The 20,771-nt window shown below is 45.7% G+C and overlaps 1 protein-coding gene across 1 annotated transcript; it reads left to right on the top strand.

Moving 5' to 3' along the window:
* Nucleotides 1-17,254: 17,254 nt before the first annotated feature.
* On the top strand, nucleotides 17,255-19,479 carry SOWAHD (sosondowah ankyrin repeat domain family member D). Its single transcript, XM_033119294.1, has one exon. It carries the CDS (start codon nucleotides 17,947-17,949, stop codon nucleotides 18,901-18,903), a length of 957 nt encoding a protein of 318 aa, XP_032975185.1. The 5' UTR covers nucleotides 17,255-17,946; the 3' UTR covers nucleotides 18,904-19,479.
* The last annotated feature ends 1,292 nt before the right edge of the window (nucleotides 19,480-20,771 follow it).

Raw genomic sequence — 20,771 nt, 5'->3', positions numbered from 1 at the left:
CAACAACAGCAGCATCTCTCCTCACCAGTATGTTTACCAAGAGTGTTCACATCCATGATTTCATTTGATCCTAATAAAAGGCCTGTGGAGGTAATAAAGTAATTCCTTTCATGTCCATTTTTCAGATGAGAAAATAGAAGCTCAGAGATGTTGTGATGGCCCAAGGCTACATAGCTGGTGACTGGTAGACCTAGGGCTCATCATAATAAGGTCTTTCCCTCTCTCATGGCTGCCCATTTTAGCCAGTTTTCAAAGTGTGAGGAGTAGAGGTAGCAAGTTTATGAGGTATGTCCACTCATAAGTGTGGAAGCCAATATCTCTATGGGGGGTATTGGCTGCTTCTCTCACAACAGTGATCCAGGCCAACCTTTGGCAGGACTTCCTCCCCTCAGAGTGAGCCAGCTGGCAAGAAGCCAAGCTCATAGAGAGCACCCACTTGGAACCAAGAGCCCTCTGAAGGGCATTGCAGGAACATGGGCTCCAACAAGCTCAGGCTGTGTGCTTCTGCCTCAGAGAAGATAATGGTGCTATGGGGGCCACAGGCAAGGGCAGGAAAAGGGGGTAGATCAAAGCGTGCCTGGGACAGTGGCTGTCCAGTTGAGGCTGGATCAGGATAGCAGTTCGAGGTGCCGGTTGAAGGAGGGTAGTGACAAGCTGGCCTAAGTGACAGGAGTGAGTGGAAGGGCAGTCCAGACTCTGGAGAAAACAGCACATAAACTCTTCTTTGTGACAGTAAACTGACCAGAGAAATGTCACTTGAGGGACTGCAAATGGCTAAGGAGGCACAATAGTGATTTTTGCTGCAGCTTCATCCTCACTCCGGAGCTGGGGGTTGCAGGGCAAAGTAGCTGGACTTTGCCATCTCATCAACTTTGTGACAAACAGAGCATTCAGTGTTTAGTCACCAAAGTCAAGACCAGGAGCTCTGAAGTCCCATTTCTGGTGGAGCTGAGCAACCCAGATGCTAAAAAGGGAGCCAGAGGATGGGCAGGGCCAGTAGCTGCTCTGCAGGGCACCCGCCACAGCCCATCAGGCAGGAGCCAAGGAGAAAAAGGAGGCTGAGTGACTCCATTAGCAGGAGGGGAAGGCCAGATACTGCTTTCTGAATGACAGCTAAAGAAAACAATCTCCAGGAAAAGGCCAGCCAGGGAGGTCACAGCCGAATCTGGATCACAAAACAAAATTAAGTCCAGCTCTCATTAACTGAAGTTTGCCACGTGCCAGGCATTGTGCTATGTGGTATCTTTGGAGGAGCTACTTCAATTCTTAGGGAACTCCTATCAGGCATAATTAACATGACCTCCGTTTTACAGACGGCACAGAGCAGCGCAGTGCTTTACAAAGGTCATATCGTTAAGTCTCCAAGTTGAGACTCAAATCAAGTCTGGTGACTCCAAAGCCCATTCTGTTAATTCTCCCCTGCAGGGCTATTATAACCATAAAATGAAATGAAATATATTAATAAGAGTAAAAATAACTGCCTCCTTCTATTGAGCACCGACTATGTGTCACACATTGTTCTAAGAGCTTTTACAGGCAATAAAGAACCCATTTAATTGTCACTACAACCCTGAAAGTGGGTATTATCATTGTTATCACCCTCCTTCTACAAATGAGGAAACTCATTTGTGTAGAATGAGGCAGAAGGTCCAGTTTATTGTAAATTCCCAAGGGCTCCTGGATGGGGACTGGTCACCAGAAAGACTAAGCCGTGATCAGGAACTTGGAATTTTCAGCCTCATCCTTCATCCTCCAGAGAGGGGAGAGGGGCTGGACATGGACTTAATAACCTGCCATGCCTCTGTGAGGAAGCCTCCATAAAATCCCAATGGTAAGAGTTTGGAGAGCTTCCAGGCTAGTGATCATATCCACATAGAGAGGACGGCACAACCCCAACTCCATGGGGACAGAAGCTCCTGCACTCGAGACCCTCCCAGACCTCGCACTATGTATCTCTTTATCTGGCTGTTCATCTTTATCCTTTATCATACCCTTTAATAAACTAGTAAACCTAAGTGTTTCCCTGTGTTTCGTGAGCCACTCTAGCAAATTAATCTAATCCAAGGAGGGAGACTTTGGAATTTCTGATCTACATAGCCAGTTGATCAGAAGCACAGGTGATATAACCTGGGCTTGCGACGTGTCTGAAGTGGTAGGGGGTGGCAGTCTTGTGGGACTGAGCCCTTAACCTGTGAGATCTGATGCTATCTCTGGGTAGATAGTGTCAGAATTGAGTGAAATTATAGGACACCCAGCTGGTGTCTCAGAGAATTGCTTGATCTAAGGAAAAAGCTCCACACACTTGGTGACCAGAGTGAAGTGTTTTGGGTTCTGCAGTTGCAGAATCCAGACCTTCCACATATAGAGAGACGTGGCTGAGCAGCTGAGGGCTCTTCCCCTACCAGAAAATCAACTCTGTGGGGAAAATTCCAAGTTTCTAATAATAGCTTGGTCTTTCTGGTGACCAGTCCCCAGCCAGGAGTCTGCCAAGCTCAACAAAAGATGTTCCTAGTGCTCTTATCACTTAGGAATTTACAAGGGTTTTAGGAGCTCTGTGCCAGGGACCAGGGTAGAGACCAATACATGTATTTTCTATTATCTCACAATGGTCTTAAGGAACAACTTTGGTGGAGTGGTGATGGAAAAAGCCAGATTAGAGTACGTAAAAGAGAGGGTTGTAGGAAAAAGATGAGGCAGCAAATGAAGGTCGTTCTTTTTGTTTTTTAATATTTTATGTATTTATTTATTTTTATTTTTGTAATAGTTAGACACTTATCATTTATATCCCTCACACAGTGATAGCCCCCCTGCCCCCATCTACTACCCCTCTGACATCACATACAGCCATTGCATTTCCACTGCCTCTATTTCTAATGCCGTACTCCACTTCTTGTAACTTATGTATATATATATATATATATATATATATATATATATATATATATACACATAAACTTGTAGTTGACATGCATTATTGTTCAGCTTCAGCTTCAGGTGTGCAGTCCAGTGATCAGGCATCTACATCATCCCTGAGGTGGTCTCCCTAATGAGACATGTGTCCATCGGATACCCTACAAAATCTTTACAACATTATTGATTACATCCCCCCAATTGACTTTCATATCCCGTGGCAATCTTGTGGTTACCGATTGTGCTTTCTAATCCCCTCACCTTCCCACTTATCCCCACCCCGACTCCCATCTAGCAACCTATCTGGAGAAATCCAAAACCCTAATTCAAAAAAAATTATGCACCCCTATGTTTATTGCAGCACTATACACAATAGCCAAGACATGGAAACAACCAAAATGCCCATCAGTAGATGACTAGAGTAGGAAACTGTGGTACATTTATACAATGGAGTATTATGTAGCCATAAAGAAGAAATAAATCTTACCATTTGCAACAACATGGATGGACCTAGAGAACATTATGTTAAGTGAAATAAGTCAGACAGAGAAAGACAAATACCATATGATCTCATTTATATGTGGAATCTAAAGAAATGAATAAATGAATGAACTAATCAGAAACAGTTTCAGAGACATAGAGGAAAAATTTAGCGTTCTTTTTTTATCTACTTTTTTCCTTTATTATAAATATAACTATATATATAATAAACTATATATATTTATAATAAACTATATAAAAATATATTTATTATAAATATGTATATTTATAATATTCTATTTATATGGTCACAGGATATGGAGTACTGCATACAGAATAGAGTCAATGGAATTGTAACAGCAGGTTGCTCTTTTGAACAATTTAGTAGAAGGGAAAGAGAGGCGTGGGAAATAGCTAGAGGAAACTGTTTTTGCTTTTCTTCAATTGGAGAACAAACAGCATATTTGTGTGCTAATAGAAAAGAGCCAACGGAGAGAGGAAAAAATGATGATACAGGAGAAAGGGGGCAACTGCTGGAACAAGGTCTTGTGGTATGTGAGAGGGAGTGGGGTCAACTGTAGAAGTGGAGCATGGACAGTTCATTATAGTAATAGGACTTTGCAGAAACTCAGTATAGACTCTTCAACCCTAAAGGTTTGGAAGGACCTTAGAAGTGATGTACTCCAACTTTGTTCCATATACAGGAATTCCCCCAGGGAGCCTCCCAGAAAACTCTGGTCCAGCGTCCATTTTCAACATCTCCAGTGATGATAAACTGGTTACTTCCCAAAGAGGCCATTTGCATTTTATGTCCCCTATGGTTAGATAGCTCTGCTTAATTGTACTGTGGCAAAATCTGTCTCTATCGTTTTCACCCACTGGACCAGGCTCTGTGCTCCAGGACCACAGAGACTCACGGTAACATGAACTGCCAAGCATTTTGCAGATTTCAAGCACTTTTTTAGAGACCCTTCTCACTGAATCCTCAAAACAGTACAGTGAGGAAGGTATTATTTTCCCCACTGCACTGATGAAGAAACTGAGGCTCAGGGAGATTAAGTGATTTACCAAAGAGAGCAGGCCTAGTAAATTGCACAGTTGTGAATTCAGCTGGCAGTTCCTGAGTCCATAACTCACACTTTCCACTCCTCAACTCTGCCTTGAGTCCCCTCCCTCTCTCCCACGGGCCAACCCTTCAATTTTTTAAAGGCAGCTGTCATGTTCCCCATGAGTCTTCCCCTCCAGTTAAACATTCCCAATTCTTTCAACTGTTTCTCATCAGGTGTCCCTTCACTCTTACATATGGTCTCCAAAACATGAGCACAATAGTGCAGGTGGGGTCTGGCCCATCCCATCATACAGATCAGGCTTCTTGTACCCTCTTCCCTTTGCTCTGGACACTGTCCTACCATTCCTGCAGCCTGGAATCAAATTCCTGTCTTGGTAACAAAACCTCAACAATCTGTTGTCTTATTCAGTTTCCACTCATAAATATGAATAATGTGTTTTGGTCTGTTTTGTCCTTTCACAAAATCTTCAGTCCCCAGGGGCCCTGAAAAACAAGTGTTATATGAACACAGAAGGAAATGCGTGGAGCAGCCCCGACACTTAATTGTACTTTAAAAAGTGTGGAGAAGTGTGAAACCTACCCAACTGGCTAGATTAGGCATGTGAGTACTATTTGTCTTTGGAAGGAGTATCTTCCCTCTGTATCTTGATGAATGAAACCATGTAGAGTTATTGCATTCACATGGATTTCCAGCAGCTCTGAGTGTCTGGCAGATAGGAAACAAGTAACTGTTCTTCCCAGCCCACTCTTGACAAACTGGCTGCCAGGGACCCTAAGAACAGAACTCCTGATGATGCCAGCTGACCAACAGGAATGGGAGGCCAAATTGAGGCCGATTTTTCCTTGTGCCTTAAGGGAGCAGCCAAACTTCCAAAAGAATGGGAACTACCCTGTGATAGGTATTACTGAGCTGTAGATTTCAGAGGCCTGGAGCACCCCACAGGCAGTTGACCCTGATCATTCCACTGTTTGGGCAGGGCCAAGCAGGGCTGTTTTTCTTCAAGGAGTTGGCAGCCTGTAGCAGGATGCCAAAGATGACATACAAATCCATTAGCAATGGCACTGGGACCAGCTGCAAAGCTCTTTACCTCTCCCTTTCCTTGCTGTTTTTGGACACTGCCAGCCACCCACTGCAAGAGCTGACCTAGAGACAGTGTCTTCTCTTGAGAGCCCATGCCCAGCTTGAGGTCTTCCTTGCCCCTCTACCAAGCTGGAACAAACCCCCAGCATATCAAAGGGATCATGCTCTTAGCAGACCAATTGTGAGTGACTGAGCACACCTGTCCTAACTGACAGGTGAAAGCAGAGACAGATGAAACCACAATCTGTGACATTTTGCCACAGAATGCACAGATGACAATGACAGACTCAGTGCCAGTAAAAACACAGGCCCTAGTTTTTGATCTCCAGAAACAGAAGGAATGACAATGAGGTGCAGTACAAAATACAACCTAAAATGCTTCAAGTTGAGATGTCACCAGGTTCTGCCCATTTGAGTTGGAACAATGTTCAAGTGAACTCAACCCATACAAGTGCCACTGAAACATTGAGGCCAAGGCTTGGAGGCCTTGGGCACTTACAAAGATGCCACAAGCCCATGCAGGGGATATCTTCCCTCATTTACTTCATACAAGAGGTAGAAATGGTATCATAGAGGAGCCGCCACAAAACATAGGGCTCACGTGGCAGAGTTGAGAGTGCCTCCAGGAAAAGTCTCCAAGACCAGAATTCTCTCCCCTATCAGGCTCCCTGATGTCTGAGATCTCCACCATTAGAGCTACTCCTTCAGATTAAGTCATTGAAGGCCCCCTATTACAAGGCAAATATTTCGGAGTATAGGCTACTGGCTAAACATCTGCCCTTTTGAGCCACACTGCCTGGGTTTGAAGCTCAACTCCACCACATATTACCTGTGCAATCTTGAGAGAATCACTTAAGCTCTTAACTTCTCTGTGCCTCAATTTCCTCATCTATAAAATGGGAGTAACACTGAAATCTATTACTGGAACTGGAACTCATCAGGTTAGTTTGAGGATTCAATGAAGGGAAAAGTGATTAGGATCAGAAGAGTTAAGCAGAGCTGACTGGAGGAAGCAGAGCTGGGATAAATAGCATTTACCCTGGCAGAAGGTAGAAGGGAAAAACTAGAGTCTGGTCACCTGCCTAGACCTTTAGCTTAGCCCCCTAAAACTCACTTTATGATCTAGTTCCACTTCCCACTGTCTGTCCTGTCCCACAGCAGTTAACTGGTCATGTCCAGCTGTATCTGGAAAGATAGCAATGCTTACTGAGGACAGCAATGGCATCTCTGGATCTAGAGGACAGGACGTCAATGCCCTCTGTTGATGGATGCTTGGTTGGAGCCCTACCAAGGAAATCCTTGAAATAAAACTGATGCTGGGTCTTTATCCACAGCATGATTATCATTTAAAACCAATTACATCATTCTTCTTGGAGAACTCCCAAGAGGAACAAAATCAGGCCTTTTTGATCTTTCACAAACCCTCAGAATCAGGTTCATCTTGGGTTGAATCAAGTTGTTCCCATAATCCTTTGGGAACCAGCTCACCATTTTTCTGGCTTGTAGTTGACCACTCCTGCCTTCAAAATGACATGTCATGGGCATGGATAGTGGACAGGATTGGTCTATACCAGTGCTTCTCAAACTGTGGTGAAAGATTGGTTATTTCTTTTTTAAATTTCCAATCTGTCATGAACACATACTTTTGTAAAATAAAATAAAAAATGGATCATACATTTGGATGCTGCAGCAATATCAAATTTCTAAAAATATTTTTAAACTCTCAATTTCTTTTCTTATCTCGTTGAACTGGAACCAGTCCACAGACTGGCACCATTCTAGGTCTCTCTGGACTCTATCTGCTCAGTGAGGAGATGCTGATAGCATAGATAGTGGAGTTCCTAAGAAAGGCTGGCTCTGTTGAGATTCTTTCCATTCCCTACCCGAAGCAATGATGGAAGAGATGCCAGACTGGTGGAAGACCTGCCACTTGCTAGCAGCCACGTGATGTTCGACAAGTTACCTAACCTCTCTGAACCTCGGTTTCTGCATCTATAAAATGAAGATAAGTCTAATACAGTAGTCCCCCCTTACCCACGGGGGATATGTCCAAGACCTTCCGTGGACATCTGAAATTGTGGATAGTACCAAACCCTATATGCATATATATCATGTTTTTTTTTCCTATACATACAAACCTATGATAAAGTTTAATATATAATTAGGCACAGCAAGAGATTAACAATAACTAATAAAAAGATAAAATATTATAACAATATATTGTAATAAAAGTTATGCAAACGTGGTCTCTGTCTCTCTTTCTCTCTCTCTCTGTCTCTCTGTCTCTCGTAAGTGAGACAGCTACTAAGTGACTAGGGGTCAGGTAGCATGTATAGTGTGGATACACTGGACAAAGGGATGATTCACGTCCTGGGGGGGACAGAGTGGGATGACAAGAATTTCATCACGCTACTCAGAACGGTCCACAGTTTAAAACAAATGAATTGTTTATTTCTGGAATTTTCCATTTAATATTTTTGGACCATGGTTGAGTGTGAGTAACTGAAAGCACAGAAGGTGAAATCACAAATAAAGGGGTACTACTGTAGTACCTTTCCTGTGAGGCTGTTGTAAGAATTAAATGAGATATAATATATGGAAAGCAGTTGGCACAGTGACTGGCACATGGCTAACTCTTACTGTGTGCTAACTATGACAATATTGTCTATGAGGCAGATGGACTAGAGGCAATACTATGTGTGGGGACAGAGCCAGGAGTGCAGTTTCCAGGCTCTCGGACTCACATAGAAAAGTGCTGGCTCAGGTAGTAAATGGCCATCAACTGTGATTCGATGGCCATCAGCTGTGGCTATTTGGCCATCAGCTGTAACCAGTGAGCCATTGGCCACTCATATAACTGCCGTGGCGACACTAGCAGAAAATGGGGGCTAGCAAGGACGGATTGTGGATTGCGGATTGCAGAGAGGAGGATGAGTGAGACTATAGTGGTATGACCCCCCTATCTATGGCTCCGTGGGTGTTCCTTTTTGGCCTCACTTTGTCCTGTGTTCTTATGTGGGAAGAGGGACCAGAGACTCCGCGTGACACCCTGCATGATACCATGTATTGGTTGAGAGCGTAGGTTTAGTAGTCATTCCATTTTTGCCTTGGAATGCCAGCATGGCCACCTACTCCATTTTGTCATCTGTAAAATGGAGATGACACTCATAGCTATCTCATAGGGCTGTGGGGAAGATCCAGTGCTCAGCTCTGTGCCTGTCTTGCATATAGTAAGTACCCAATGACTGGTAGTTAGATTCCAGTCATGCCTACATCCTCCCTCTAATCATAACTCCTACTCTGCCATAGACCATTCAGGAGAGAAACATGTCCTCTGCTGGGAGAATAAGATTCAGCAGTCTTACTCCATATTGGTGTCTGAAACCAGAAACTGTGTGTCTGCTATCAGCCAGAAGCTTTTGGTCGTAATAGAAGGAGAATGGGCATTGGAGTCAAACAGACCTGTTTGAATACTCTCTCCATCACACACTAGCTATGTATCCTTGAGTAAGTTTCTTCACCTGTCAGTAACTCGTTGCCTCATTTGTAAAATGGAACCAATGCAATGAGCCAGTTGTTTCCAAAGTGCAGTGTGCAAGATGATTCATTGAGGGGTGGGAAGCAAATATTAGAACTCCTTTTTAAGTTTATTTTGTAACAAAAAGGTAAAAGAAATTAAATTGTAATGTGAACAAGACATAGGGTGACACTGGCATCCTCACCTGGTCTATTTGTTAGATAGTCTCTGATGGACATACTGAAAGAGGAATAGGAATTCCACAACACAGAAGGGTTGATGGTGGCACCCACACTCCTTTCATTCTATTTTTAGCCTATTCCAAAATTATGCAATTTCTGTATTGGGTTGTGAATTTACAGATTATAACATCTTGTTTTAACTAAACCAATCCTCCATAAATGGAAAAGTGGCTTGAAAAAAATCCTATAAATAAAGCACAGTCTGAATGAAGATAATATGAAGAATACAAGTACAAGTAGGCAATAGGAAAATGGCAAAGCTGATTAATCTTCCATTGCTAATATGAGCTTTTCATCAGCTCCATTGCAAAGCAAAAGCAACAATGAACGAATTGGTTCTGGTAAGAAAGCAGCCTTAAAAAAAAAAAAAAGGAAGGAAGGAAGGAAGGAAGGAAGGAAGGAAGGAAGGAAGGAAGGAAGGAAGGAAGGAAGGAAGGAGGAAGGAGGAAGGAAGGAAGGAAGGAAGGAAGGAAGGAAGGAAGGAAGGAAGAAGGAAGGAAAGAAAAGAAAGAAAGAAAGAAAGAAAGAAAGAAAGAAAGAAAGAAAGAAAGAAAGAAAGAAAGAAAGAAAGAAAGAAAGAAAGAAAGAAGGCAAGAATCAAGAAACCCACTTAAAGTATGAGTCACATCCACTTTGTTAATAACAAACCCAGTTTAAGTGTGTACTTTGCCTTGATACGTTAGTTAATAATAATATGAAGCAACTGTGATCAACAAGATCTTTAAAATCTAAGCATCTTCAATATGGATGCTTAATGATCTGTGGTGATAGTTAAGATGGTATTTACTTTTCATGGCAACTTTGAAACAGAAACATGCCCAGAAATTCTTTGACACTCTTCTTTTTAAGAGGAAAAGTCTATGCCCCCTTCCTTTGAATCTGAGACAACAGAGTATGGTGGAAGTGATGCTGCCCCACTTCCAAAGCTAGATCATAACCACATAGAGAGACCACCTATATATATCATTTCTCAGCCTTTTGGCTAAGAGAGGCCACCTATAAGTGTTCTGGTCAGCAGCCCCAGCTGATGTCCCACCCAGCCAAATAGCCATAATGTAATGAGAGACATGTGAGGAAAGACATCTCCAGATGATTCCAGGCCCCAGGTGTCCAGTCACCCCCAGCCATCATATCTTCCCAGCCCATGCCCCCTACGTCATGGAGTAGAGACGAGCCATCCCCATGTAACCTGACTGAATTCTTGACCTACAGAATCCATCAGAATAATAAAATGGTTATGTTTTCGCCACTAAGTTTGGGGTGATTTGTTATACAGCAACAGAATCTGAAAGGGTAATAAAAGGGAGGGGTGCAAACAAGATTTCTGGGTGCTGTGATAGTTAGTCTATTTCTTGATCTGGGTTCTGGTTACACAAGTGTGTTCAATTTGTAAAAAACTGTACACTTATGATTTGTGTACTTTTCTGCATGTATGTCATATTTGCAGGAAAGAAAATCAGACCATAAAGATAAATCTCCACTATTTTTTCAGTAATGTTTAACGTGTCATTTTCAATATAGTACTTTATTAAATCTCACTAAACGTAAACATACATGTTCAGAAGAAGCTTCATTGGAAGTTTCTTACTAAATAATGAAAAACGAAAGTTCACAGATCCTTTGGGAAAACACTTATTTTTCTTATCGTGGTAAAAATGATCAAAATAAATCCATGTGAAACAATATGGTGACAAACTAAAATCCATTCCTTTGTCAGCAAATACTACTGGAAGGCATCTAGAAAAAAATTACTTAAGATTTGAACAAACATTATTGGAATAAATGATATAGTTTGGGAGGTTTGCTGTACAGCTAGATAAAATGTTTCTTACATTTTCAGCTTTGTATTTGCTAGATTCCATTTCAACAATGAAATCCACAAAGAACTACTTTTTGTGAGCTATTAAAGGAAAGATGTAAAGACAATATAGTCTGAACAGAAAATGACTTGTTTAATTTTCAAACTGTCTTATAGAAAAACTGGAAATTCAATTTTTTACACTATGAAGTAATGCTTTGACAGGAATTTTTTCAAAAGGTGCAGGAGGACTTCAAGATAACTTTACTGAAAAAGTTGGCAAGCTATTACAGAAAAGATAACGAAGCTTGAAATATGCAAAGTGTTATTGAGTCAATATGGTATAGAAACTAGATTTTTGATATACAGTAAAATCTTTACAGTATTCTATTTTGTAACAAGATAGGGAGTAACGCTCCCTTTGTCATTTTGGTACCAGGCAGGTTGGCTGGTTATTTTGTGACAAAATCCTTAAAACAGTTTTCAAACTAAAAGATACACTTTCCTTTCACATCCCAAAGAGAAACATGTACCCATTAGCAGTCACTCTCCATTAGCCTTTTCCCTCCCCAACCTACCTCCCAGCCTAGGTAACCACTAACCTACTTTCTGTCTCTATGGATTTGCCTCTTCCAGACATTTCATATAAGTGGAATCAACAATATGCAGTCTTTTCTGTCTGACTTCTTCCACTTAGCATAATGCTTTCAAGTTTCTTCCATGTTGTAGCGTGTATCATTATTTAGTTTCTTTTTATGACCAAATAATATTCCATTGCATGGATATACCACATTTTATTTATCCAGTCATCTGTTGATGGACATGGGGTTCTTTTATCTTTTGGCTACTGTGAATACAGCTACTATGAATTTTCATGTATTATAATGCATGTTTAATGATTGGCACAGAGCCTGCCAGACACCGAAATACTCAATACCAGCAGGTAGCTATTATAAGTATTATTAGGGAGTGTAACATTGGGCTATTTGGGACTAAGGGTGTCTGGATGTCAGAAATGGAAGGCAGAAGTCACCAAGGACAACATCCACTTACTGTACAATGTTGTTAAGGGCTGTTTTTTGCCCACCATACCCAAATGAGTACGACAATATGACACAGAGGCATAAGCACAGACTCTGCTCTACTGCTTTCGAGCTATGTGACTCTGGTCAGTCACTTAACCTCTCTCAGCCTTGTGTGTGAATTGGATATAAATGTTGTCTTTTCTACTTACGTCACAGACTTGTTACCTGGGTCAAAGAAATAATTTAAAAATATAAAAGCACTTTGAAAACCATAAGGGATTATTATTTCAAGCTTTCCATATTACAGACACCAATTCCTCCTAAATAAAGTAAGGAAACACCCTGTTCTGCTCACCATCCTCCCTCTTTCCAGATTGTTCACATTCTCTTCAAGATGACTGGACACCCTGACCTTCTCACCACAGCCTCTGATCTAGCACCTCCTTCCTTGCCTCTACTTAAGGGCCAAGGGAGAGCCACCTGATCCTGGGTAAAAACCTGAATTCACATCAACAAAGGGTCTGCAGTGACTCTTTCCTCCCAGGTTGAAATCTGTGTGACCTTTCTGGTTTTCTCAATCTCTAGTTGGTTAGAGCGCCCTCGTGTGTCTCCACACTTTAGGTCTTTTCATGGCAGTATCAATAAAACGTGTCATGGAAATTTTTTTTCTCATCACATTTCAGGGCCCATGCTTGGCACTTGGACTCCAGTTAAGCCACTGCATTCCCTAGTCTTTGACAGGTTTCCTGCTTGCACTCAGGCCTGAAGATTTCTTTCTGCTCCCTTCACAACCCTTTCTCCTTAGCCATTTTCAGAAACCCTGGTCTCCTGGTTCACAGATGTCAACTTGGTCCTACCACCTCTATTATTCCAAGCTTAACCAGCTCCCAAAGTAAGATCATAACTTTTTCTTAAAAAGTACAATTACATTTTACCAAAGGACTGGGGGAAAAGGTAATTCCAAAGTACCAGGAAAGAATTTTTAAAGTGTTTACTAAATGATTCGTTCTATAGCCTAAGGAAAAGTTATTCCGAATGTTAAACCTTTCACAGGAGTCTTCTCATGCAAAGCCCTGGCACTTGGAAAGGGGCAAATGACAACCAGAGACAGTGACATCTGGCAGTGCATGTACACACACACACATACACTGTGGGGACAGAGCCCCAGAGAGCAGTTTCCAGGCTCTCGGCCTCACGTGGAAAGGTGCTGGCTCAGGTATAGATGGCCGTCAGCTGTAACCATTGAGCCATTGGCCACTAATATAACTGCCGTGGCTGCACTGGGGAGTCGAGGAGAGTCGTCGGTCGGTTGGCAGAAAAGCGGACAGCAGGTCGCACGTCGTGTGAATCCAGCCTCCAGTGAGACGATAGTGGTACGACTCCCCTATCTTTGGCTCCATGGGTGTTCCTTTTTGGCTTCACAATGTCCTGCGTTCTTGTGTGGGGAGCGGGAGCAGAGACCCCGCAGGTCGCCCCGCACGACACACACACACACACACACACACACACACACACACACTCAAACATACACTCGCACTCTCACAGCCACACTCTTTTGCTCAGTAGGAAAGGAGCTTTCTATCTCATGGCTTGCTCTCTCAGTGAAAATCATGTGATGCTATCAGCGCAGGTCTTTGGAAGAAGGAAATTTATATTTTATACCTGGAACCTCAGGAATGTACTCTGTGGTAAATGCCCTTGTATAAAGAGGAATAGACAGGACAGCTCTCTTCTGGAGATAGCCAGAAGGCAGCCATCTTCAAACCAGAAAAGGGCTCTCACCAGAACATGACCTTGCTGGCACCCCGATCTTAGACTTCAAATTTCCAGTACTGTGAAAAATAAGTTTTTGTTGTTTAAGCGAAAGAAAGAAAGAAAGAAAGAAAGAAAGAAAGAAAGAAAGAAAGAAAGAAAGAAAGAAAGAAAGAAAGAAAGAAAGAAAGAAAGAAAGAAAGGAAGAAAGAACATTCTCTGTTCCCTCCATCAGCGAGGGTTATGGTAGCTTGTGAGGGACTTTACTTCCCATATTCACCTCTCACCTGTTTGCGTCTGTGGATTTTTCTGGATCCATAAGCCCCACTGGCAAACTCCACTGAAAGCCGCATACATGTGCCTTTGGCTTCTCCTCAGGTGCATGTTTTGAAAAGCTGCGTGTAAATTAATTTTTTGCAGAACAATGTATTCCCATTGACTTCCAATAAGATTTTTGAGCCTCTCTCTCTTAATCGATATTGATTTTCAATGTATGCCCAACAGTTCAGCTTTAAGTTCATCTGCCTCTTGCCATCCTCTCTGACAATTTTTTTTAGATTTTATTGGGGAAGGGGAACAGGAGTTTATTGGGAAACAGTGTGTACTTCCAGGCCTTTTTTCCAAGTCAAGTTGTTGTCCTTTCAACCTTAGTTGTGGAGGGTGCCGTTCAGCTTCAAGCTGTTGTACTTTCAGTCTTAGTTGTGGAGGGCGCAGCTCAGCTCCAGGTCCAGTTGCCATTGCTAGTTGCAGGGGGCACAGCCCACCATCCCTTGCGGGAGTCGAGGAATCGAACCGGCAACCTTGTGGTTGAGAGGATGTGCTCCAACTAACTGAGCCATCCGGGAGCTCAGCGGCAGCTCAGCTTAAGGTGCCGTGTTCGATCTTAGTTGCAGGGGGCGCTGCCCACCATCCCTTGCGGGACTCGAGGAGTTGAACCGGCAACCTTGTGGTTGAGAGCCCACTGGCCCACGTGGGAATCCAACCAGCAGCCTTCGGAGTTAGGAGCATGGAGCTCTAACTGCCTGAGCCACCGGGCCGGCCCTCTCTGACAATTATTTAAACCTCCTCTGGAAAATGAAGAAACAACCAATGAGGCATTAAGGTCTCTTCTAGTTTATATAGTCCAGGGTCTGTAAACAAACCTATAAATACATTAGAGAGGCTGCTGTTTGTAAAAGACACCAGGTACCACCATCTCAAATGCAAATACCCTACATCTAATTTTTGGGGAGGCTGTTTCCCAGGGCTTGAGGGATTTTTGCCCCTCTCCCTTAAAGGGGAGCAGTTGCCTCAGGAGACTGGAATCTTCATTTTAGGAGGGTTGGTTCTATCCCTTCCAATTTCTGATCCCTCTATCTGCAACCCCCCCACATTCCCAGAGACCCTCTCTACTGAAATAGAGATGGGTGCTGGGATTCTGGGGAACCGTGCATGCAGCTGATAACCTAGGATAGAAAGCACTTGCTAAGTAAAGATTAAATGAGTTGTTAGGGAGGCACTGTGGCTTTAGTCTCTGGCAACAGAGTTAAGCAAGGGCACGTGCATCATGGGTCTGTGGCACTGGTCAGGTAACTGCATTTGCAGTCTTTGAACTGGAACCAGAGATATTATTAGTACTGATAGGGAAGGGAATTGCCTGCTTAGTGGTGAGGAAAATTAATAGTCCAAACATTCTTCAATCCTGCAGTCTCCATGTTGGCATTTTGATTTAAAAAAATATTGCTGCAGCTGTTTGCATATTCTGGAAGTGTGTGTGCATGTGTGTGGTTTGGTGTTTACAGATTTGGGGTTTCAGAGGGGAGTTTCCAGAGCAACAGAAGTAACTGCTTTTCAGTCATGGTTCATTTTGAAAATAAAAGCCTGAAAGCTTGGGGCCCCACTCTGGGCCTGGGCCTGGCCTTTGCCTCTGAGGAGTTAGCAACGACCAGGAGGTAGCTTTGGCTAGTGTGCTCCGTAAATGAACCACTTGATCACTATTATTTTTTTAATGAATTGACCAAATCTATGAGTTGCTTTTGGTGTCGGGCAGATTCAATCTGAGACAGAAATGTGGGAGTGAGCATCAAGGTTCTGGCTGCAGACACACCCCCAGACACAAACATAAAATGCCCCCACCGCATATACACACAATCACATTTTCCCAGGCTGCCAACCAAGAACAAGGTAACAGATATTTCTCACACACCTACTAGGTGCACAAGGATAGTATAACAGTAATCAAAGAGTGTAGAGTTTAATTAAGGAGAGAAATACAACACAAGGCAGTCCGTGCCAGGTGCCAAAGGAGTAATACAAACAAATGATTAGAGGGAGGAGAGGGATCACTCTGGGCTGGAGTAATCAGAGGTGGCTAACTGGAAAAGGTAGAAACTGAGGCCAACCTTGAAGGACAGGAAAAAGAACTTCACTAGACAGAAGCTGTGAGGGAGGACATTCTAGGTGGATGTCCTAGTCAAGTTCAAGATATGCTCAGGTTAGGACAAGTCCATCCCTTTGGCTGGAACTTGGGGCTCGAGTGAGTGATTTGCATTCGATAAGCCGGGCCTGAATGCCAGTTCCTGTGTACCAGAACAAAGGCTATGGTGTCACATAGACCTGCTCTGCCACTTCCTGATGGGTGACCTTGGGTAAGTGGCCTAACCTCTCTTCAAACTGTGTTAACATATATAAATCATCTAGCACAGTGCCAGGCACATAGTAAATGTTCAAAAATGGATTACAAATGCATAGTCTGTCACGAAGGAAAGCTTGAGATATTTAGGGCTGATCCCAAATATTTGAGGGCCAAGGAGAAAAAGCCTCTGATACCTTCCATCACACCTACCTGCGCCCACTGGAGTGGGCTGGCTTGGCCTAAGCCCCTATCTCCTCTGGCCTAGACTATTGGAACAGCCTCCTGACTTTCTGCCTCTGCTTCTCCCAGAATCATCTTCCTAAACACCACTGTTAATTATGGCTGTTCTCTCTGGCTCAAGAACCTTTTATGGCTCCAGGTTGCTTATTGACTGAACTCCCTAACATGGGAGTGAGGAGGGCAGGAGGGAAAAGCTACCATTTATTGAGGGAAGGAACGAGCAAAGAGGAGGCCAGCGTTAGGAGTAAAAAGGTAAAATATCTTCCTCTTTTAAAAGCCCCTCAGCTCTGAATTCACAGAAATCACCAGGTCCCCGAGGGAGACATCTCTGAAGAGGGCTAACTCAGATTCACCTGCACCTGCTTCTTCAAGCCAACCTAGGAGAAGTTAAAGAGGGGAGAAGAGGGCGGAGCAGGGACCTGCGGGGAGGTAGGGGAATACCCCTATTCGGTTCCCAGGCAGGGCTTCTGCCTCGGCTCTTGTCTCAGGTTTCTCTGCAGCAATCCAGCATAGCTCGGGACTCCGCCGGAAGGGTCCAGACGGCATAAAGGGCAGAGGAGGCGAACCCGTGTCACAACGGGCAGCCGGCCGCTTCTGTAAATGCTAGGCGCGACACAAAGGCGGCTGGGGACAAAGTGCAGGGAGACTCCTGAGGAGATAAGAGGGACGGCTAAGGAAGGGGGAGGGGAGCGAGCGCCCTGGAGCTCCAGGCTCTCGCTCCTGGAGGCTTTGGCTGGCAGCCGAGCTCAGCCCACCGGGATGGGGGCGCGCTCGAGCCTCTTCACCCCAGCTGCTGCAGGGAAGTCGAGAACGGCTGCTGGGGCAGCAGGGCTGCTCCGGGCGACGCTCTGGGCCCGCCCCTCCTCTGCCTGCGGGGCCGGAAAGCGGGGCTACCCAGCTCACCTGGCCGTTTGAGGCGGGGCGGTCCTCGATTCCGCGAGCGGTGGTGGCGGTGGTACCCTGGGTGCGGGACAGGGGCTTGCCCTGGGACTCCACCAGAGCTCCCACCCCTCTACGCCCCCACGCCCTTGCTGCGGCCCTCCCTCTGCTAGCTCACTCACTGCTTCCCTCCCCTCCCCTCATTTGCTCCCTCCCTCCCTCCGAGCCCAATTGCTCAAGACGCTTCCTTCCCCAACGCCAGCGCCAGTTCCTCTCCTGGTGGGGCCCGGGAAGGGCCGCGAACGCTAGACACGGGGACCGCGGCGGAGCTGCAGGACCATGGCTGAGCCCCGAGGGGCCGCGACCCCGGCGCCCAGGGCCTCCCTGACGCGGAGCCCGCTGAGCCTGCGGAGCGCCCCGCAGCACCGCCCCTCTAGAATGGACGCCGGCAGCCTGGGCAGGTACCCGGGAAGCGCCGCCGCCGCCTCCCGGGAGCCCCCCTTCCACGGCTCGCTGATGCTCTCGGGAGCGGGCTCGGGGCGCCGGCGGGGAGCGCTGAGGGAGTTGCTGGGGCTACAAGGGGCGGCTTCCGCCGGGTGGCTGTCAGAGGAGCGCGCCGAGGAGCAGCCCCCTGGTGGGCCGAACGGAGCGGGCGCCAGCAGGCTGTGCCTGGAGCCCCGGGAGCACGCGTGGATACTGGCAGCCGCCGAAGGCCGCTTTGAGGAGCTTCGGGAGCTGCTGGAAGTGGAGCCAGGGCTGCTGCTGCGGAGCGACCCGATCACTGGCTACTCGGTGCTGCACTGGCTGGCCAAGCACGGGCGCCACGAGGAGCTCATCCTGGCGCACAACTTCGCCCAGAGCCGGGGGCTGCGGCTCGAAGTGAGCGCTCCGGGGAGCGGCGGCCTCACGCCCCTGCACCTGGCGGCCCAGCAGGGCCACGACCTGGTCATCAAGGTGCTAGTGGGCGCCTTGGGGGCTGACCCCACGCGCCGCGACCACAGCGGCCACCGGGCCTGTCACTACCTGCGCCCCGACGCGCCCCGGAGCCTGCGGGAGCTGTCGGGGGCCGAGGACTGGGAGACGGCGGGCGGCAGCGAGCAGAACAACGCCAACAACAACAGCAGCGGCGCCGCCGCGTGGACGCTGCGAAAGACTCAGAGCGCAGTGGGTGCGACGGCCATGGAGACAACAGCGAGAGCAGCGGCTTTGCCCCGCAAGAAGGATTCCACCGGCAGCCGGGTAGCGCAAATTCAAGGCTTTTTTCGCCAAATGTTCCCCTTCTTCAAGGACCGTTGAGGGAGACTTACGCTGATGAGCGTGGAGGGACTGCGAAGCTATGGCGAGACCTCGGTCCTTGGTTGTCCCGGGTCCCACCGATGGGGCAGTACCTTGGTCGCGGCCGAGTGCACCGGGCCTTCCAGGAGCAGATCACCTCGGGGGTCTGTCTCAGGTACCTGTCAAAGGTCTCCTGCAGCCACTGGCCAGGAGACCCGGGGACCAGGGCCCCCCTAACCCAGAGGGAGCAAAGACTAAGCTGTCCTGGCGCCTAATCCCAAAAGGATTTAGGAGCAGAAGGGTGGTCCTGCTTGGGGGAGGGAAAGTTAAGCTTCCAGTAGCCATTTCTGAGCAGGCGGAAGCTCTGGGTTTATTAGGAAACATTTGCTAGAAGAATGAATTAAGACTGTATACCACTGATGCGGAGGAAGCGCCTAACTTCAGGCTTCACTTGGTTATTAAGGGTCATTTTGTGCTGCCATAGTCTGCCGCTGGCACTCTGCTCCTGAGGCAACCAGGTCTTACCGGTACCTTTTCTAATGTAACACGGATGACCTCTTAAGCTTATTAAAGTGGAATTCTGTTTTCCTTTCACATGACAAAGCTGTCCTTTGTGTTTTACTTTTTTTTTTTTTTCATTCACCACCTAGGGGGAAGCTTCCTACTTTTGCAGGGAAGAGGTCACCCACCCATGGCCATAACCTAGTGATCCAGGGCAGGCTCTGGACCTCATTCTCAGAGCAAATGGCAGACATGTGCACTGAAGGAGCTACTTTCACCTTGGCTCTGAGTAGAGACCCACAATTTACTTATCTACTGGGCTCTTGAGCATCTAGGTCTGGCCTCTTGCACAAGTTTCCTCCTAGAGTAGTTGTCTGTACGGAGCAAAGAGCTGGTAAAAGGGAAAAGCTTCCTAATATATCTATCTGATATTTTTGTGGTGATTCATGTCATTTATCTGGACTTCTGTCCACCAATGAGACACACTCACTGGCACTTTTTTCCAAGATAGGGCTTTAAGCATCAGCACTGGTTTTTTAAGTTACATTTAATATATAAGTTGTAGTTTGGAAAGTTGTATCCATTTAGATGTAGAGCTGAAAGCAGGGAAGTGCAGTTGGAGGCTAGGATTCCATGCTGCCTTAGAGAACAGTGTATTTTGAAAATAGTGCTGTATCCCTGGAGGCTTGGATAGCCCTTGCAATGGACTGTTGGATAGCCCTCCCATCGCAGTCCTTGAACACCAGGGAGAAACTAAGTCATCAAAGAACACAGAAACACCACCTTGAGCCTATCCATCCTGATTTCCATCTCTGCTTGGCCAACCTGTTTACCCTCTTTTATTACTTCCTCTGTACCCCCAAATGATCCCACCTTCCCTTAATAACCCATTATTTTCTTCTCATCCATGAAATGATCCAAACCCTTCCTACTGATGTTTTCAGCCTGTTCCATGTCTTTAGGAAATACACCTTAAACATATTTATACAGTGTAATTTAGCATTTCCTTTTTCTTCTTCTAAATGAACTTTGATGTTTGAAGGGAAGAGGGTGAGCAGTTCCTAGCTTCTGGCATTTGGTATCAGCAGCTGGCCTAACCCCTCTCCACCTTTTGTGCCCATTTTATAGATACAAATTGGTTAACTGATCCAGGATGGTGGTTTCTGCTCCACAATCTCCGTTTTGACAGCTGCCAAGGAGAGTTAGGCTTGGTGAAGGCTGTCATGGCAGGGCCTTCCTGCCACGTGGCCAAATCAGCAGGCTTCAGGCTTGGAGGGAAGATTGGTGTGCGCCTTTGCCCAACATTCAAAGGACACTTATAATAGTTGTCCCCTTTTCATAGACAAACTTTGAACCTAAGCATCTTAACTATTAGCAGATTTGGGGAC

Source organism: Rhinolophus ferrumequinum, chromosome X, assembly GCF_004115265.2.
Source record: "Rhinolophus ferrumequinum isolate MPI-CBG mRhiFer1 chromosome X, mRhiFer1_v1.p, whole genome shotgun sequence".
NCBI classification, from domain to species: domain Eukaryota; kingdom Metazoa; phylum Chordata; class Mammalia; order Chiroptera; family Rhinolophidae; genus Rhinolophus; species Rhinolophus ferrumequinum.
This window is presented reverse-complemented; position numbering and strand designations above follow the sequence as displayed.

Excerpts from the sequence above, each read along its gene's own strand:
- SOWAHD (XM_033119294.1), top strand. The coding sequence starts at position 17,947 with ATGGCTGAGCCCCGAGGGGCCGCGACCCCGGCGCCCAGGGCCTCCCTG.